At 33.8% G+C, this 21,445-nt stretch overlaps 2 protein-coding genes across 2 annotated transcripts; both read left to right on the top strand.

Annotated features, from left to right (window-relative positions):
- The first annotated feature begins 1,929 nt into the window (after positions 1 to 1,929).
- On the top strand, positions 1,930 to 2,874 carry LOC100925813 (olfactory receptor 478-like). The gene has a single exon (XM_003773625.1). The coding sequence runs from the start codon at positions 1,930 to 1,932 to the stop codon at positions 2,872 to 2,874; it is 945 nt and encodes a 314-aa protein (XP_003773673.1).
- A 15,870-nt stretch (positions 2,875 to 18,744) lies between these two features.
- Positions 18,745 to 19,848, top strand: LOC105750937 (olfactory receptor 8H2-like). The gene is given in 1 exon segment (XM_012552510.2): positions 18,745 to 19,848. A coding segment is annotated over 1 exon segment (1,032 nt). The 5' UTR covers positions 18,745 to 18,816.
- Positions 19,849 to 21,445: the final 1,597 nt, after the last annotated feature.

Below are 21,445 nucleotides of genomic sequence, written 5' to 3'. Positions count from 1 at the left end.
AAGTCCCTTGCAACTTTAAATTAAAATTGGCAAGAATAGGAACTAAAGTGCAAGGTGTGTGAGTTGACAGAACTATCCTTGCATTGAGATTGTACTAGGAATAATTCACATGCATATAAATTAAAGATCTATTTTTTAAATCTATTCATTAAAATAGGTGCTATAGTACTGGAGTTCTTTACCCTTTTTGTAGAATGGACTCCTTTTGCATCCTGATGAAATATAAGGACCCCATCTCAGAATAACTTGTTCCTTATATCCATTATTATTTGAAAGAAATATAAAATTTTGGTTAGAGATTAGTGAAAATAAATGAAAAGTTTATAAAAGCTTATGAATTCCCCAAATCTATCCACGGGCTCCTTGAGTTTTGATGGATTGCACAATGAGGACACTTATTCTGGTTAAATGATTCCATGGTCCAAATTGTTATTTGTTCTTCATTGTTGGAGAGGATCATGGCATCAGCAAAGTAATGCCATGGCATGCAAATGAATTGGATTTAAGTGAGACAGGGCTGTGCAAGGTCACCAGCCTCACTTTTTCCTCTGGCACTATCTGGGTCCAGTAGCAAGATATCATCAGGACAACTGGAAATGGCAGTAGATGCAATGGAAACAAAAATGTAGACCTAGCTGTATTATTCAGAATGGTCAACTGGAAAAAAAGCAATACATCTCTTCTAATTTTAGGCAAGAATAATCCCTTTCTGAAAGCAAGGAAGGGAGGAGCAAATGATAAATACAAAGTAAAAACATACAAAGAGTAATAGCCCTGTTGAAAAAAATGTCACCCAATGACATTTTGGGTTGAGAGAACACAACCAAACTTCTTGAAAGGTAGGCAATTGGTAAACTTGGAGTTAGTTCCTTCCCTTGATAGATCCTTGGAGACAGATAATGTCTTTCTAGTAATCCTAATCCCAATCTGAACTCCCAACAGAATCTATGTTTACAAACTAGATGTTTTTATAAGTTAAATTTAGTCAAATAAGTGTTTGTAATGGTGAGGGTAGGCATAGAATGGGAAAAGCACCATGATCTTGGTTATGCTAAAGAACCCGTTAGACTAATTATATTTGGTAACCATGGGGAAATAGCAACAGTGAGAAAAGATGACTTTTCCTTTTGATTTAGTTTGATGTAGGATTTACAAATGTGAATTGGTTTATCTAGATCTGTTACTGCAGTATATAATTTCTTTTACTTGTCAGAAAAATAACTGATGCTAATAAATACAGCACTCTAAAATTTCAAAATGCCTGACAGGTAATCTCATTTGAGCTCATGACACCAAAGTCCTTTCTCCATTTTATAGATGAGGAAACAGGCTGAGTATATTATTCTACTGTCATATTATCTGTGCAAATTAAGCAAAATGACCAGGTTCCTCTTTATTGTATTCCCAACATTGCCTAGCATAGAGTTTTGAACATAGGAGAAACTCAAAACTTCTTATTAAATAAATATATTATTAAATATAAACTTACTATTCCTATTTAGAGACTTGCAAAAGAAATACCATTCTTTGTCAACGGATAGTTTCACTTAAGTTGTTATTTAATTTGGAGATAGGGACTATCATTTGACTTTCTGACCCTCCAACTGTTCTGGTCTTGGTCAATTTTATTAATCTGTGAAATTGGCCCCTCTGCTTACTAAAGGACAGTTTAGACCATCCAAATCACACAATCATAAGTGTTAAGGGACACTAATCTGTCCCAGATTTTCTAAATGGTCTCTAAAAAAGAATTGCTTAAGATAATGGATATTTTTGAATGTGAATGTGGATATATTTAAATTCCCAGTAGTCCCATTTAAGTATATTTTATTGGATTTAGAATTATCAGGAAAGGAAATGTCACAGTATTAAATTGCTCCAAGACTTATTGAGTTTCAATTTTCACTTTTGTCATAGCAGGAATCAAACATGGAGTTTAAGCCATCAGGAAACTACACTGCAGTGATCAATTTCCTTATTCTAGGATTAACAGATGATCCCATTCTTTGTATCATTCTCTTTATGCTATTTATGGGGATATATTTGTTCACCGTAATGGGAAATTTCTGTACAATTATTCTAATTAGACTGAGTCCACAGCTTCATACTCCCATGTACCTCTTTCTCAGTCACTTGGCTTTTGTTGATGTGGGGTATTCCACATCAGTTACACCTAACTTACTGGTGAATTTTATGGTGGAGAAAAACATCATCACTTATCCTGGCTGTGTTACTCAATTAGGTTCCCTGGTGACCTTTGGGGCCACAGAGTCCTTCTTACTGACATTCATGGCTTATGACCGTTATGTGGCTATTTGTAACCCATTGCTTTACTCTGTGAAAATGTCCGACCAAGTCTGCTCTGTGTTAATAGTGATTGCCTACATGGGTGGCTGTTTGAATGGGGTAACTTATACAGGCTGTTTACTGAATTTATTCTTCTGTGGCCCTAATGTAATCAATCACTTTTTCTGTGACTTTTCTCCTTTGGTTAAACTTTCCTGTTATCATGTCTTAGCAGCAGAAATACTTCCTGCTATCTATTCAGCAATAATAATAGCTATAGCTCTTGTAACCATTGCCATCTCCTATCTGTACATCTTCTTCACTATTCTCAATATGAACTCCAAAGAAGGAAGACACAAAGCCTTCTCCACCTGTACTTCCCATCTTACTGCAGTTACTCTATTCTATGGAACCATTATATTCATTTATGTAATGCCTACATCTAGCTATTCCACGGATCAGAATAAAGTGGTGTCCATCTTCTATATTGTGGTGATCCCAATGTTGAATCCTATGATTTACAGCCTGAGGAACAAGGAAATTAAAGATGCCTTTAAAAGACTGGTCAGTAATAAAAGACATTCTTAATTATTGGGAATTAAATTACTTTAATTAAAAGCATTCTTATAAAACAAATCTGAAAATGATATCATTTGGATAACTCAATTAAACAATACTGGACTGGTCATCAAAGGAGATTGGATTTAATCTCAGCTATGTTACAAACTAGTTGTCTGGCCATGGGAACAATTGAGTTAATCTGTCTCTCAGTTTCATCTCTAAAACTAAGAATTTGGTCTAAGTGATCTCTAAGATTTGTGGTGTAATTAAGAGTGATGAATTTGGAAGCAAATCCTTCTCTGCTATTTTCTATTTATGCAACCACTGGGTAACAATAACAACAATTAATATTTATATAGCTCTTGCTAAATCCCAAGCATATAGTTTTACAAATGTTTGAACCTCATAACAACCTTGGAGATAAGGGCTATCAGTCTACAACAGAGGAAATTAAATCAGCAGAGGTTAAGTGACTTGGGTAGGATCACAAAACTATTAAGTATCTTGATATGGATATGAACTCAGTTCTTCCTGAATCCAGACATGCTGATCTGTCTACCTTGCTATCTTAATCATTTGTAAAATAAGGATATTTTGGTTAGATGGCAGCAAGTGTTCCTTCCAGTTCTATATCTGTCACCCTAAGATCCTGCCAGTTCTCTTATTTTATGTATGTGTAGGTTGATTTATATAATATATTAATAAAGTGTTGGCAACTTTTTCAAAGCACTTTCACATCTGTTTTATCTGATCCTCACAACAACTTTTTCTGACCTTGTCACCTCCATTCTCAAAATCCTCCAGTGATTTTCTACCATATCTACAATCCAATATAAAGTCTTTTGGCATGTAAAACCCTTCACAGTCTGACTTCTTCATGCATTTCTAGTTTTCTTACAGATCTCTCTTTCCCACAGATTTCTTGAACTAGATGTATTCAAGTGTATCTATTATTCCTTACCCATAACACACCATCTTCCTACTCCCTGCCTCCACTGGCTGTTCCCCAAACCTGCATATGTTTTCCCTCATCATTTCCAACTCGTCAAATCCTTTAATTTCTTTAAGACTCAAATAAAGTGCTGTCTTCCTTCAGAAGGTAGATCCCCCAGGTGCTAGTGTCATCCCTTTAGGTAACATTTCATTTACTGTGGAGTTATATGTTCTGATTTATACATGTTATCTACAACATTACAATGTAAAGAGCACAGTGTTTTGCTTTTTCTCCATATCCCCTGTGTTTTCTGCAGTTCCTGGCACATGGTAAGCACTTAAAAGATGCTTGTTACTTGTTGGTTATTTGATTTGGAGGTAGAAGGGATATTAGAGGTCATCTAATGTTATTTTTTCATAATAAATAGTAATGATAAAGACTAACATAAAATTCTTCAAAGTTTGGAAACTTTTCAAAATATTATCTTATTTTATTTTCACAGTGAGAATATTTAATTGGCATTACTACCATCATTTTACAGAAAAAAAAACTGAAGTAGACAAAAGTCTACCTCAAAGTCTACTTGCCCTCACAGAGTCCCATAGTAACTAAGACAGGACCCTAAGTCATATCTTTGTAATGTCAAGTCTAGCATACCATTCCTTATGCAGTCTTACTTAGTGCCTTTATCTGATGCATGAAAAAACTCAGTTTCAGAATAGGGAAGTAACTAGCCTAAGATCACATACTTTGACAATAATAGAAACCATAGACTAAGTTTGATTAATTACTAGTTTGATATAGTTTAGACTACAGAATGTTGCCTCTTGAATAGAGACTGAGACCTCTTTTATTCTGAAGTCTTATAGATACGGTTTTTTAACTTCAAGATGCCAATCTAGCTTTAATTAATGTCAAATATTTACTATATATAAAGTTTTATTTCTAATCCCACCTCTTCCAACTTGTCACCAACCATCTTGCCAACCTTCCTCCTCCTCCTCCTCCTCCTCCTCCTCCTTCTTCATCACATAGTATTTCCTTTTCCCATCTGGCACCAAGAATGAGTATTATTTCTGCATGCACTCAAGACTGACAGAGGAAGATATTCAAAGACCTTCAGAAGAGATATAATAGAAATCATGGACTGAGGCACATAGGGCATTCAGATTGAAATAAAAGGGGATAACCAAGAAAACTCAGCAAACAAACACCATGAAACAAACAACAAAGCAATATGATGATAATTAACATTAAATAACATCAAGTCTTCTTGTATCCAAGTAACCCACCATGCAATGCATATTTAATCATTTCATCTTTTCTTGAGTCCCAGATGTAGTTATGTCATCCTTGAATATTTTCTGTGGACATTCTGGAATAGACCTCATTTGCAGGGAAGCTCTGAAAGAGGCTCTGCTTGCCTGGTTCCAAATCACTTGTAGAGATTTCTATGTAATTCTGCAAAAATCTTCCAGTAACCATACTGCTTACCAAACAAACAAACACAAAAAATCCAAACTTTTCTCTGCTTTTAGGAATTTTTTTCTTAAGTACATTTCTTGGAATTAAATGGCTATTAATAGGAGTAAGAGTAAAAGTTCTTGAAATATCATTGCACTAAGTCCAAAGATCCTGAATACAGAGTGAGACAGATTTTTATGTATCAAAACCAATTATCAACAAACACCAGTAATTAAAATAAAACAACTAACCAGGATACAAAATTAGGTCATCTGATTTCTAAAAGTAGGAAAAACTAGGGACTTTCCAAGTTGTAAGAGGAAGAATGAACAGGCTCAATTCCCTGAAATCAGAAAAAGAAGCATCTTACTCACTCCAAGTGTCTATGAACATTCAGAGGGACATGGATACAATAATTGATTGATCAATTTGGGGCCAATTTTCAGATAAAATGTGTGAGTTGCTTCAGATAAACAATTATGAGAAAACTCCTTGCAGCTATCCTTGAATCTAACTACTTTCTCACCACCATAACCTTAAGGGTTTCTAAGTAATAGGTAAAGGTGGTCCAACCTCCTAGCCATATAAGTCTAGATTCAAACAATGCGATAAAGTTTTCTGACAATTCCAATAATTGATTAAAGTTTTCTCACAAAATAAAAGTTAGACTCGACCTATAATTTAAAAAAAAAGAGGACTCAACTAAATTCAGAATTGAAATACAAAATAGGAATTAGTGTGGTTTGCTCAATTCTCACACTATTCTCTCAGGTAAGATGTTGACATGTGGGCTAGATGAAAGTACAGTTAGATGGATTTGGACTGCTTGAATGAAAGAACCCAAAGATGTCATTAAAACTTGATGTCAACTTAGAGGTAGGAATTCAGTGGAAAACTCCATAGATCCAAACTTAGACTTGAGATATTTAAATATTATGTTAATGTTAATGACTTAGATGAATAATTAATGGAATGCTTTTCAAACTTGTAGGAAGGATGAACCTGAGAATGACAACTAATATGTTGTTGGCAGAATCAGGATTCAAAACTCCACAGATTAGAGTTAAGGACCCAGATAAATCAGAATAATATCCAACAAAAGAATGTAAAGATATATACCTAAGTTCAAAAATCAGCTTCACAAATGGAAAAATGATATGGGAATTGTAGTGGATTGAATGAGTCAACACCCTGATATGATAGCCTGAAAGGCCCAAATACTATCCAAGCTATATTAAGAGAGATAAGGTTCTTAGAATGAGGCAGATGAGAATTTTGTCAGCCATATTCTCCTCTGAACAGATCACAAATAAAATATTATGTTCAGTTCTGAGCATCAAATTTCAGCAGAAATATTAACAGATGAGCAGAATGGTAAAGACATTTGCGATCGTGCCATATAAAGGCTAAAGAAGCCTAAAAAAAACTTAGAGGAGGAATTATATGATAGCTTTCTTCCAATATATGAAGGATAGTGGAATACAAGTTATACTTTTCCTATGTCATTCCAAGAACTGGAACTACGAAAAATGGATAGAAGCTATGGGGAGGGTAAAGGGAAGGAAAAAGGGAGAGAGAAGAAGAAGAAGAAGAAGAAGAAGAAGAAGAAGAAGAAGAAGAAGAAGAAGAAGAAGAAGAAGAAGAAGAAGAAGAAGAAGAAGAAGAAGAAGAAGAAGAAGAAAGGAAGGAGGGAGAGAGGGAAGGAGAGATGGAGAGAGAAGGAGAGAGGGAAAGACGAAGAGGGAGGAGAGGGAGAGAGAGAAGAGGAGAGATGGAGATAAATGGAGAGAGGGAGAGAGGAAGGAACAGAGAGAGAGAGGGAGAAGAGGAGAGATGGAGGGAGAGAAAGGGAGGGAGTAGAGAGAAATTTTTGAAGGACATGTTAGATGATCACATATCAGGAATGTTCATGTTTAAGTTGAAATAGATGGCTTTGGAACTCTCTTTAAACTCTGAAGTTATATAAATCTGTCCTCTGAAAAGGGTAACATATATAATTCAGATATTTTTTAGCAAGGCTGTACAAAAAGAAACTTTTCAAATCCTTGTCAATTCCCAAAGCATTGGGCAGTAGAAGTTTCTAGGTGCTGATAGGTAGTAGGACCAGTGCAAAGGGAAAGGGAAGTAAAGTGCCTGTGTCAAGGAGAGTTCATTGGAATAGGTGGAACTGAAGAAGTAAAACATCTTGCAATATCTCCCATTTCCAGTTTCTCATTATCTTCTATGTGCAGCTTTTAAAATATCAAATTATTTGCAATAAAAATTAAAATTGACTCATGTTCCTTGAGTGTAACCACAGTGTAAGTAGTGGTTTAATTCTTCAGTTACAATTAATTTAGCTAATATTTCTTTTCCAATTAGAGGGTCTCTTGAAGCTATGCTACAAAGGTCCATTAAATCAAATGAATTGTTGATTCCTACATCAGAGTATGGGAAATGATGCTATTCATTTCTGACAGAACTAACATTCCTTTAATTTTCCAAAACCTCACTAAGTTCTGAAAGCTTGTAGTGCATATTCCCCAAGGTTCATGACTAAGGATCTTTTATTTAATTTTTTATGCTCACTTTCTCCCTTGGTGATTCCATGTATTCTCATGACAGCAATTATAACCATTTTGTAGGTTGCTCCCAATTTGATATTTATATTTTTAAAATTCTTCCCAGGCTACAATGCCATGTTTCCGGTTGTCTCATGTGAAAGTCTCACTAGCACCTACAAGTAAATGTATCTGAAATTAAATCTATTACCTACCCCTCTGATCTGACTACTTAAACAATATCTCAATTTCGGTTGATGTTATTATTGTTCTTCAAGTCTCCCAGGACTGGAATCTTCTTTGATTCTTCCTTTCTTTCACTTCACTTGTTTACTTAGGTGTTATGTCTAATCATCTCTCTCTCCTTAATATTTCTCCCATCTAATTTCTCCTGTCTGATTTCACTTTAATTCCAGCCTTCATTTCTTCTTACCCAGACTATTATAAAAACCCTGAGAAGATTCTCCTATATCTAATCTAATTTGCTCTAACATTTCCCCTATATTGTTTGTAATAATAATCTTTTAAGGCACCATTGGAAAGGTGCCATAATTCAAACATCTAATCAAAAATGTCAATTGTTCTTTGCTGTTAAGTCAATAGAATGTAAAATCCTGCAAACTGTCATTTAAGATTGCAATCTACCTGCAATTTACTTATATTACCTTCTTAACGTGTTTTTACCTAGGTGAACTGAACTCTTCATCTTTTTATATTATTATTATAGCTTTTTATTTGCAAGATATATGCATAGGTAATTTTTCAGCATTGACAGTTGCAAATCCTTTTGTTCCAATTTTTTCCCTCCTTCCCCCAGATGGCAGGTTGACCAATACATGTTAAATATGTTAAAGTATAAGTTAAATACAATATATATATATATATATATATATATATATATATATATTCATGTCCAAAGAGTTATTTTGCTGTATAAAAAGAGTCGGACTTTGAAATAGTGTACAATTAACCTGTAAGGGAAATCAAAAATGCAGGCAGACAAAAATAGAGGGATTGGGAATTCTATGTAGTGGTTCATAGTCATCTCCCAGAGTTCTTTCCTTGGTTGTAGCTGGTTCATGAAATCTTCATCTTCCATTATTATTATCATTATTACTTAGTCACAATTATAAAAATAATATGGAGCTAGAAAAATAGAAAAGTTGATCAGAAGATGGAGTAAGCAAGAAAAGGAAATGTCTACAAGTCATCTATTTCTTTATAAACACAAGTGTCTGGGCTTGCTCACTGAAGGATTTTGGTACTAACCCAAATCCTGATCCTGGATGAGCAGTAAAGGGGCAGAACTTATGAAGATGGTCAAACAGGAGGAGTTTGTTTGTTCAAAATTCTCTCAGCCTTATATACTCTAATATCTTTACATAACTATAGCACATTGCACATGTGCTAAGTATATACTGCCCATGTGGGACCACATAACTTGCTGTTGTGTGCAGATGTCTCCTTGTCACTTTAATATAACTCTGCTTTAATTACAACACAGGTTGTCTCACCCCCTGACTTCTCAGGAAGGCCAAGATGTCCCCCAGAGGTAATGGAGTGTCAAATCAGACACTCATCAGAGTTCCATTTGCTGGAATAAAGAGTTTTATACTTTGCCCAGGGTTCTCTACTATCTATGACTCTCTACACACAAGAAGACACAATGATGGGATGGGAGATCCCTTAAAAAAAAGTTGAGACCTATTGGAAAAACAGGAACTATTTGGCAGAAAATGTGTGTAGGTCTGGACCTTACACCATGTATTTCAATAATGTGAAAAAAGAATAGTATTATATTTCACACAACTGGATAATGGATGGATATGTAATCAGTCAATTATAATGAGTAATAGTACAGAGAAGCAAGTAGATCATCACCCCATTATTAAATTTTTTAAAAGAAAAACTATAATACAAATAAAATAAATACAATTAAAATTTTAAATAAGATTAAGATAAATATTTGTCTGCTGTGTATGACATCCAAAATAGTTAAGAAAATGTTACAAATCTACAAGAATGATTTTCAATACATGTCCAAAATGAGGCTGGACTACTCAAATTATGTAAAATCCTAGATTTAAATCGAACTATTCTGACATATCAATTCAAGGAAAGGCTAAGCAATCCAGTTCAAATCAAATGCATTTTATCTGCAATGTCTGAGCAGAAACTTTCTTGAGATGATTAACTAATACTTGAACTTAAAGATTGGTGTTCTTTGGTGACTTCTACTTCAGTTGATCACTTCTAGCATGAAGTGGCACTCTAGTTGTAAAGGTTCTCTATAGGGTTGGTTCAATATTTATGATTTTTTTCAGGCTGATTTCATGTTCTTATTGGATTGAGATGTTGATTTTGAAAAGAATGTCAAATACATAGTGTGTCATTATTTTGACATTATTAGGCAATATTTCACAATCCTATGAATGGTAGGAGATTATATAGTCTGTCTTATTCACATCTATGTGGAATTATTCTAAGTTGAAAGAGTATTAAAAATAGCTTAATATAAACTCACAGAGGAGTCTTGTATGGCATGAGATAAGATTTTTTAAAGAGCTTATTCTGTTTGATACTATAGAAGATGTTTGTATCAAATTTGCATATAATAAGAAAAAAGGGATGTTATCTATTCAAGTCAAATAAATAAGCATTAATAAATAAATTAATTAATTATTTTAATGATAGCTTTTATTTTTCAAAATACATACAAAGATAGTTTTCAACATGCATCCTTGCAAAACCTTGTATTCCAATTTCCCCCTCCCTTCCTCCTTCTCCCCTAGACAGCAAGTAAACCAATATAAGTTAAACATATGCACTTCTTCCAAATATAATTCTACTTTTATCTTTATTTTATATAGAAAGTATATATCTCTACTTTTATCAGATCAAAAAGGGGGAAAATGAGAAAGAAAGAAGCAAACAACAAGAAAAAGTTGAAAATACTATGCTGTGATCCATATTCAGTCCCTATAGTCCTTTGTCAGGATGCAGATGGCTCTCTCCATCACATGTCTATTGGAATTGGCCTGAATCACCTCATTGTTGAAGAGTCAAGTCCATCACAGTTGATCATCACATAATCTTGTTTCTGTGTACAGTGTTCTGTTCACTTATCATCAATTCATGCAAATCTCTCCAAACCTTTCTGATGTCATCCTGCTGATCATTTCTTATAGAACAATAATATTTCATTGCATTCATATACCAAAAGTTATTCAGCCATTCTGTAATTGATGAGCATCCACTCAGTTTCCACCTCCTTGCCACTACAAAAAGGGCTGCTACAAACATTTTCACACATATGGGACCTTTTCCCTTTTTTATGATCTCTTTGGGATACAGACCCAGTGGAAACACTGATGGATCAAAGGGTATGCACAGTTTAATAGTCCTTGGGCATAGTTCCAAATTGCTCTCCACTATGGTTGGATCTGTTCACAACTCCACCAACAAGACATTATTAATTAAATTATTAAGATTAAAATTATCCAAAATAAATGTAATATTTTGCATGGTTTCAAAAACTTAATTTAGTCTACCATATTAGGAAAAACATGTAATGGAGAATGATATTAAGGAAGGCTATATAAGCTTCTAAAATATACTCATGATTGATTGGTTGGTTGTTGTCCTTTGTTCTCAAAGAGGACTAAAGTGACATTACTATGTTAGAGTCAATTTATCATGTATCCAAGTGTGACTGCCCAGACTAATATGAGCTCAGAGTACTCTACCACAGGTCAGAGAAGTGGAGTGTTATAGGGTATGATCAAGGAAGACTAGAACTCACTCATGGAATAGTAACAACAATATTTTTGAAAGTTAGTACAAGTGAGTCCCTCAAATAATATTTTATCTACTGCCAGACTGTATTTCCAAGACATCTTATAGTATCCCTTAAGGGAAAACTGTCATGATGGTCTTGAGACCACTAGACCCAATCTTATAATAAGCCATTTACCAATTTATTCAAATTTATTGGTTTATCCTATTGAAGTTTAGAATTCCCAAACTCAAATGGCACAATATCATAAAAAGAAGAATGTTGTATTATCATATCACCAGCATTTTATATAGGAGGTATTATAAGGGCCAACCAATCCTAACTCATAAGACTGTCAAGGAGGTTGGGGTCAGTTTGCAAGACACAACAAGGCTGTAAGTTTAATTTCATCCCAGGCATCACAAACATTGTAGGAGAATTATATAGTCAGACCTGGATTTTTTAAAAAAATCACCCTGATAGCTTTGAATGAATATGATAAGATTTTGACATTATCTGTGTGATCATGGGCCAATAACTTAACCTCTCTGTGTTGGCAGACTTCCTATCAGAAAACTTTGACTTAGGGCAGCTAGGTGGCGCAGTGGATAGAACACTGACCCTGAAGTCTGGAGGACCTGAGTTCAAATGTGATCTCATACACTTACTTGATACCTCCTAGCTGTGTGACCTTGGGCAAGTCACTTAACCCCAATTGCCTCAGCAAAAAAAAAAAAAAAGAAAAAAGAAAGAAAAAGAAAAGAAAACTTTGACTTATAGATGAAATGATCTATTTATCTCTTACATAATTTAGCATATATAACTTCAGAAGCATCATTTTAATTATTTTAAGATCTTTTAGCATTATGTAATACTGATTATATGTAATATGTGATTAGATAATACTTACAAGGTAAAATGTGAGACAGCAGTGGCCTTGGAATAAAGAACTAATCCTACCTCTAACACTAAGTGTATAGACATATCATTGAATCTTCTTATTTCTCCAGAAAATGTATTGTTGTAGATAAATTAGAATCACAAGCACTCTGTTTATTATGGTCAACTTTTTAAATAACTTCTTTTTATTTTCAAAATACATGCAAAGATAGTTTTCAATATTCACCCTTGCAAAACCTTGTATTCCAAATATTTTTCTTCCTTTCCCCTTCTTCTAGACAGCAAGCAATCCAATATAGGTTAGACATGTACAATTATTCTAAATATATTTCCAGATTTATGAAGAAAAATCAGATCAACAAGGGAAAAAATGAGAAAGAATAAAACAAGCCAACAACAATTTTAAAAAGTGAAAATACCATCTTGGGATCCACATTCAGTCCCCACAGTCCTCTCTCTGGATTCAGGTGGCTCTCTCCATCACAAGTCTGTTTGAATTGACCTGAATCACCTCATTGTTGAAAAGAGTCACGTCCATCACAGGTGATCATCACATAATCTTATTGTTGTTGTATACAATATTCTTTTGATTTTACTCACTTCACTTAGCATCAGTTCTCCAGGACTTCGTAAGTTTCTCCAGGACTTTCTGAAATCAGTCTGCTCATCATTTCTTATAGAACAATACTATTCCATTACATTCACATACAATAAGTTATTCAACCATTCCCTAACTGATGGGCATCCACTCAGTTTCTAATTCCTTGTCACTACAAACATTGCTGCTACAAACATTTTTGCACATGTGGGTCTTTTTCCCTTTTTTATGATCTCTTTGGAATACAGAGCCAGTAGAGATACTACTGGGATCAAAAGGGTATTCACAATTTAATAGCCTTTTGGAAATGATTTATGGTCAATTTTTTATTTAAGTTTTTCTTTATATGATATCATAATTGGTATAACTGCTATTCTTGAATTTGGATTTTTGGTTTCACATACTAGCAATTTATATAATTCAGCATATCAGTAACATTTTGCTTGAAATCTGCTTTTTATATACATGGCATTCAAGTTTTTTATTTGTAATTTCATTTATAAACAGCTTTGTATAGACAAATTTAGCCTTTTCACATTTAATTTCATAATTATATTACCTTTTTTTATTATTATTATTATTTATTTTTCTTTTTTGGTGAAATATAAAATATATAGTTTTATCTTTTGAATGTTATAAAGGAATTTAGCATTTTTAATGCTATAGCTGACCTATAGTTATTCTTAAACCTAATGAATTCTAAATGGGATAGTTTTACTTAATTCTGTTCTTAGCTATCACAATTCCAATTGATTGTATATTAGCTATTGCGATTCCAATTGATTGTATACTAGAAATTAGGGTTGTGCTGAGTGACTTCAATATTGCCCTTAACTTTTGACCTATCTTTGTCATTTTATCTTTGTTACTGGAACAATGGATTTGTCTTTCTTCTCCACCATCATTTTTTCAACTAATGTTCTACGATCGTGAATGAAAGTAAAAAGTTGAAGACTAGTTAGAATTGAACATTGATATTAAATAGATAGTGAAACTTTAAATGTCGTGATTAAAGATAAGGGAGTCTAGACTCCTTTGTGATGGCAGCAATAGTTTATCATGGAATCGGGGTTTGTCAGAATTGATTATGATCAGAAAGCACATATTTGGATTTTGCAATTTGTAATAGTGATATCAATAAAAACCGAAATCCATTTCAAAGGTTGGGGATATTGAGTGGGAAAGGTGAAAGGAAAGAAATAGGTGCAAACAAAATCTTTGTGCAAACAAAATATGAGATAATCAAAAAAAGTCAGAGTTCTAGGATGTGGGGGTTTTTGGTGAATAGCCAATGAGGCCTGATTTAAGATTGATGTTGATGGGTTGATGGAGAGGAAGAACTGCTCTCTTTGAGGAGAAAAGAGGACAATGGAGAACAATAGTGGTTATTTGATGATGACTGTAGAAATACTTAAAATAGATTCAATGAAGAGAAGGAAAAAATATGATAATTCAAGGATCTGTCTCAAGTTACATTGGGGAACAAGGAGAAAAATTAAAGAAAGGCCTATAAGGCAAATTATGAAATAGCTTTGAGAAAGTGTGAGGAAGTATTTAGACTTGGTTCCCGAATTTAATTCAGTAATTCAATTTCACAAGTCTCTGTTGCTGTAGAATGAGATGTTGGGTGAAATACAAAACTGATATGACACATTTTTTGCCTTCATCCAGCTTATAACAAGAAATTGACATATATCTAAAACCTCTGGAATTAAAAAGATATTAAGTATATTTAAGATAATGATCCAGTAGACATTAGAGGTTTTAAAGGACCAGGTAGCTATCAACTGAAGAGATAAGGGGAAATTTTTTTAGAGGATGAATGGAGGAGAGAAGACATTTTAGGCATAGGCAATCAATATTAAAATATCAAGGAGTAGGAAAATGCAGAATGTATTTGAGGGTAAAATGAGCTCAGTTTGACTTTTGTATAGAGTGCATAGAGAGGAGTAGTATGGTACAAATTAGGGGAAATCACAAATTGTGGAGGTTTTTGAATGCTTGGTAAAGGAGTTTTAATTTAACTTGGGAGGCAATATGAAAAAACTGAAGGTTTTTAGCCTGGAGAAAAACCCTAAGTTTTCATGTTTGTTTTAATTCCCAAATGATCTAGCTATTAAAAAGAATTTCCTGAGATTCCATTGTTCTTATTGTTTCCTGATTATGAAAAATGATTTGACTTGGTAGAACCAAATGAGGACTTATACAGTTTTTTTAATGTCTCTCATACATCAAAATCATTCAAAATGCTTTGAAACACATAAAAATCAAACTAAGACTGTTCAACAATTCTTGTTTGATAAACATGAGGAGAGGTATGCAATATAGAGATGTAAGCTTGCTAAAGATGTTCACATAAATCAAAAAGAGATTTTTGTGTATGGTGAGGTCCTCCAGATACTCCTAACTGTGAATGACATTGTGCTGTCAAAACATTGCAAGATATCTTGGAAGAAATCTGTAGTCACTCAAAGGAGTTTGACACAACCATCCACACACTAAAGATCAAGTGTATGAGAAACATTTATTTCCTAGTGTTCAATATGCATTTGGATGGACAGCCTACAAACAACCTACCATCATGATAGGTATCTGCTACTGACAATATAGACAATAGGTTGAATACAGAGTTGAGCTTGAGAACTGCTTTTAGGAAAATTGCCTATTTACTGACCTCAAACTTTCCATGAAAGTAAGGATCGATTGTTATTAATATCAATATGTTGCCAATATTACTATATGGAAACAAGATATAGAATACAAATATCTCTGAAAAAATTAAAGTAAATATCATAAAGAGGCCAGTAGAGAGGTGCACATTGGGTATAAGCAGAGCATAATATATAACAAATGAAAAACTATAAAAAAGAACAAAGTAAAATATGTCTTTACAGAATCATTTGATAAGGATAGAAAACATCCTACATGGAGTGGTAAGAGAAATGTCTGATAAGCAGAGAGGCAGAGAATTCTACTGACACCTTCAGTATGTTGAAAGAGAGAATGTTTTTAGAACTTTGGGTTGGTTTTCTGTGATGAATATCAGAGAAGGCTTTGGACAGGAGTCACTAAGGATGGGCAGGTGAAATTTCTGAATCAACAAGATTGTAGATACATTGAGTAGTCAAGTATTTATAATATCTGAGATAATCTTTCTTGATGCATGTTCAGGTTTATAATTTCATCAATGTGACTGAGCTTCTGCTGTGGAAATTCCTTCTCCCAAGGCAGAGTAGCAAATCACTTATAATTTATAGTCTTAGAAAGTAGCCCTGAAAAGCTAAATAAATGACCTATAATTTCATAAGACATATCATGGGCAGGACTTGGGCCTAAGCTTTCCTGATTCCAAATTAGACTGTCTATTTGCTTTAGCATGTTGCCTCTCTTTTATCATTTCATAAAATGTATTTCTTATGAACTCTTAGTAATTAACATTTAGCTAATAATACATTTTAAACGCCTGTGCTTCATAGAATATGTGTGTACATATATGTGTATATATACATTTCAGATTTATAGATATAATTATCACACAAGAGTAGAGATTTCAAAGTGGATTGGACCTCAGTGGCCATCTCCTCCAAGCCAATTTTACAGATGAGGCAATGAGTTTCTGTGAATTGCCCGAAGTCACTCAGGTAGGGAGTTGCAGAGCTGGGATTCAAAATTTATATGCTATGAATTGCATCATTAACAACATCATATAAAGGCACATACACAGAAGCAGCCCAAGGAGCCTTGAACTCAATCAGATCCAGATCAAATCATCTTATTGCAAATTGAAGCATAGTCATTGTTGAGAGTGTTGGCATAATTCCTATTAATTCTTTCAAAGCTTGTTTACCTAAAATTAGACTTTGGGCTTGGATTAAGAATGCTTTTTGTAGCTTAGTGTAATAGTTCCTCAGGGAGCAGGGCAATATTCACTGATAGTAAATTTGTATGTGCACATTGATTTTTAACATTAGCTTGGAGATTTAACATCTATATTTTGGCTAAAAACTGAACTGTAGAGGCTAGCAAAAAACCCTATGGACTGATGAGTAAAACACAACAAAACATAAAATCTTGCTCCTTTTCTCATTCTCTGCCCTCATCTAGAATTGAAACTGATAGCATATCTAAGTCATAAAGTGATGCTGTTCCCCAGGTAATGTATGTTAGAGACTCTTGAGTTTTACTAGAAATAACAAGGGAAGAGAATGTTCATTAACAAGGGAACAACTCATTAATTCTTAACATTTATATGCAAACAGTTGAGTACAAATACTGGAGCAATATACTTTTTTTGAGGAGGGGTCCTGAAACTACCTATCTCTCTTTAAATCAACACAATTTACAATTTAGATGCCATTGCTGAAATCACTGCCGCTACCCTTATGGATAATTGGTAAGTAGTTATTGATTTTGTAGCAAACCTTATAGACAAAAGGGGTAGGGTGGAGGATGATTAAACAGTAACTTTTTACTGGAAAATTGTAAAAGAGTGTGAAAATTTACTTGCTTTGCCAATTGGAAGATTAAATAATATCAAGCTAAAGTATAAAATATTATGGGAGTGGTGACAATAGGATTCAGGATGACAAATTATTATTTTATTTCAATAAGGGGCTTGAAATAGTGAAATTTTTAAAATTCAAAAAGCTTTCAAACTGTTTTTTCCTACTTGCACAGTCTGATGGATATTACATTTCCAGAAAAAATTATAAACATATCAGATTTTTATTTTATATCCTTGATTTACATGATATGATTTATCCTTCCCCTTTTAAACATTTGGAAAGACTGACTCAGTTTTTATATTATCCATGGAGTCGAATACCTCATATAATTAGATTCACTTTACAGATCTACTGAATGATTTTTCCTCTTCCTAGACATTTTTGTATTTTTCCTTTACAATGACTTAACAAAAAGCAGTGTTTTACATTTAAAGATGAATCACTTGGGGAAGACACGAAGCTTAAAATAATAGTTTAATAGCAAAAATACAAAAAAGTGAAAATGATGAGAAAATTAGAATGAAAGATTATGAAAATGGCTAGAAGTAAGTTTATAATGAAATACTTGAGTTGGAAAAAAAAAGATAATTCGATACATGTTCATATGATATGATCAGAGAAGGTTCTTAGTGAATTTTATTATTAATAATTGGCACTTGTCTTATTCATTTTACAAAGCAGTTTACATAAATAATCACATTTGTTCATCATAATAATCCCAAGAAATTAATTTACTTATCAAGGATCATACAACTAATAAATATCTGAAAGATAACATGAACCCAGCTCTTTCTGGCCCCAAGTTCAGCATTCTCCTTACTACATCATGTTGCCTCTTCCATGAGTGATCGAGTGTATAATCAATGGAGCCAAAATCATTCAGGAAATCTTAATTCCTAGAAATCACATCATTATTTCCACTTAAAAGAAAACAAGAAAAGGACCCAGAGAATGTTGTAGGGACCAAATTTTGTAAATGTTTAGTGATTTATATTATTTAGTATTGGTGTTTTTCTTTTAAAAGTATGCAGAAATAATATTCCATTTCCTTCTTACCTGAATATATTTCTTAGAAAAATTAATTATGCCTTTAAACACATCATCAAAATTTTCTCATCTGAAAGTTCTCAAGAATTTTTTTTAAAAGACACAGTAATAAATTATGACAATTTTGTAGACAGTTTAAGTGTTAGTACAGAGTAACAGGCCTACCAATAGTGAGGAATACAAATGATGGGGAAAAGCAGTAAGATATGACAAAGAGAAGAGATTCCAGTAGATCAGTTTTCAACTTGCCAAGGAGAGGTGAATTTTCAGAATTCTTTGTAAATGTTAAAGAAAATGAGAAAAACAATTTTAAGTACAGTCTCTCAAATCTATTGCTTGTAAGTAAAATTGAAAGATGGGGCTCACTGGGAATACTAAGCCAAATTGCTCTGGCTGGGAACTTTTCTCTCATTTTTTCTTGTTTCCATGTTTTCAGAGGAGAAAAGTCAAAGTATGAAATGGCTGGAGAAAATCAGAGGCCATCCTTCAAGTTCCTGCTCCAAGAGTATCTGTTGAATGGAGAACGACAAGAGGTTCTCTTTTTGTTGTGCTATGCCATTATTCTTATGGGAAAATTGGGTCCATTCCTATCATTCCAACTAGGCCAGTATATCCCCTGTGCTCAGCACTGATTCCTTAGTCCTCACTTTTATGTGGATCTCTTCTGTTTCTCCCAAGTACTTTATACTTTGGCACCAAGTTGTGCAGCTGTTAACTTTGCCCATAGGAATTTCCCAAGTGCCTTCACTCTCCCTGAACAGTTTCCCCAAATATCAATGCTCTATAGTCCTTATACATCTGTCTGTCACGTTCTCTGCTACTATTCAGTAATTATGTCCAGGATGGCCTGCAGTCAGCTGGTAATGACCATTTTTGCCCATGGTTTTCTCAGCGTGATGATATGCACAGTTTCAACTTCTCAGTTATTTTTCTTTGACTCCAATATCCTCCATGCCTTGTCTTGCCCTGACCCACAGATACTTACCCTAGCCTCTTTGGACACTTGCCCTCAAGGAAACCAGCTGTTTATTATTGGAACAGTGAGTTTTACCAGCTCTCTCCTGACTGTCCTCATCTCCTTTGTTTGTTTCCTGACTGTCTTCAAGATCCTGTCCTCCAAAAGAACGTTCAAAACCTTCTCTAGTTGTGTCTCTCCCTTTTCAGTTGCCTCTTTATTCTATGAGACTTCCTTCTTTGAGAGGGTAACAGTCCAGTTCAACTTCTACTCTGAATTATGATCAAATTGAATGAATTTTGTATTAATGCTGAATGTTTTCTCAGTCTGGGGTTCCTATAAGGCAAGGGTTTATAACAGGTCCATGGAACTGTTTTATATATATATATATATATATATATATATATATATATATATAGAGAGAGAGAGAGAGAGAGAGAGAGAGAGAGAGAGAGAGAGAGAGAGAGAGAGAGAATTAGCTTTCTTTGGAACTCTATATATTTTATTTGCTGTATTTTAAAAAGCTTATTCTGAGAAAGGGTTGAAAACTTTTACCAAAGGGTTCCATGATATACAAATCCCTAACTTAAGTGGGAAAATGGCATGAGATCGTGGAATTAACAATATACTTTGTACATAAAAACATTAGTGCTGATTGCAACACCTGTTCTATAATTAAAATCTAATTCAAATGATGCCTCTTGTGCTGAGAAACTTTGAGATTGTACATAACGCTTGATACACAGACGGCTCCCAGTAATTACATGTTGATTGGTTGTTTGGTCAAAAAATTAATGTAGCAAAACATATGAAAACTGTTAGAACAAAGGTGATACAAACTGATAACAACAATAATGATAATAATAATAGTTGGTGTCCATGTAGCAATCAATGGTTACAAAGTGAATTACTTGTATAATCTTATTTGGTTCTCCTGTGAGATATTTGGATCAAGTATTATTACCCACATTTTTAAAAAGCATCAATTGAGGCTTGAGGTGTTTAAAGAACTTACTCTTGCTAGCATATTTGAACCCAGGCTTTCTTATTCCTGACCAGTGCTGGTCCATCTAGCCTTTCAACAAATGGTCTTCCCATGTCTGAAAAGCACTCTCCTCTCCTCCTCTGAAAATCCAGAGCTTCCTTCAAAGCGTGGATCAGTTCCACCTATACAAACTTTTTTAATTTTCTTCCACTTATTAGTTGTCGCTCCCTCCTGAAGTTGCTTTGTATTGTCTTATATAGATTTTGTATTTATTTACTTATATGAATATTGCATCTCCTCAGTAGAGTGTAAGCTCATTAAAGGCAGGGACCCTTTTGGTTTTGTCTTGTAACTCCAGTGCCCAAAGCAGCATCAGGCACTTAGTAGACAAACATTTGTATTCAACATTTGTTGAAATGAGTTGTTTAATCAAGAAAAATAAAATCTCTGCCCCTATTTTTTCATTATTTGAATAAACAAGTTTTTTTTTCAAGTGGTTTCCTTTCATTGACTCAAACTCTTGATAATTATAATTGAGAAATTATGGTTGTTTTCACTTAGCATGATATACATCTTATACACTAAGGCTTTTGGGAGGAAGTATATAATGCTTAACACAAATTGTTTTCTAAAGTTTCCATACTGGCTTTCTATAGTAAAGAGAAAACTCAGATCAAATCTTAGGTTCCACTATTGTTCTATGATTCAATATTAAGTAATGTTATGGTTTTTTGTGTTTTTGAGGGGGGAATGGGGAGGAGGTGGGAATACTATCCCACTTCTATCCTAGTGCACTGCACAAATCCAGGTGCTGAAAATTTGAGTGTCTCCCAAAACCTAAAACAGCTCAGCTAAGGCATTTGAGCTACAAAATCCAGAACATTTCCATGTGACA

Source organism: Sarcophilus harrisii, chromosome 6, assembly GCF_902635505.1.
Source record: "Sarcophilus harrisii chromosome 6, mSarHar1.11, whole genome shotgun sequence".
Lineage (NCBI taxonomy): Eukaryota > Metazoa > Chordata > Mammalia > Dasyuromorphia > Dasyuridae > Sarcophilus > Sarcophilus harrisii.
Note: the sequence above shows the minus strand (reverse complement) of the source record. Positions and strands in the feature narration are given on the sequence as shown.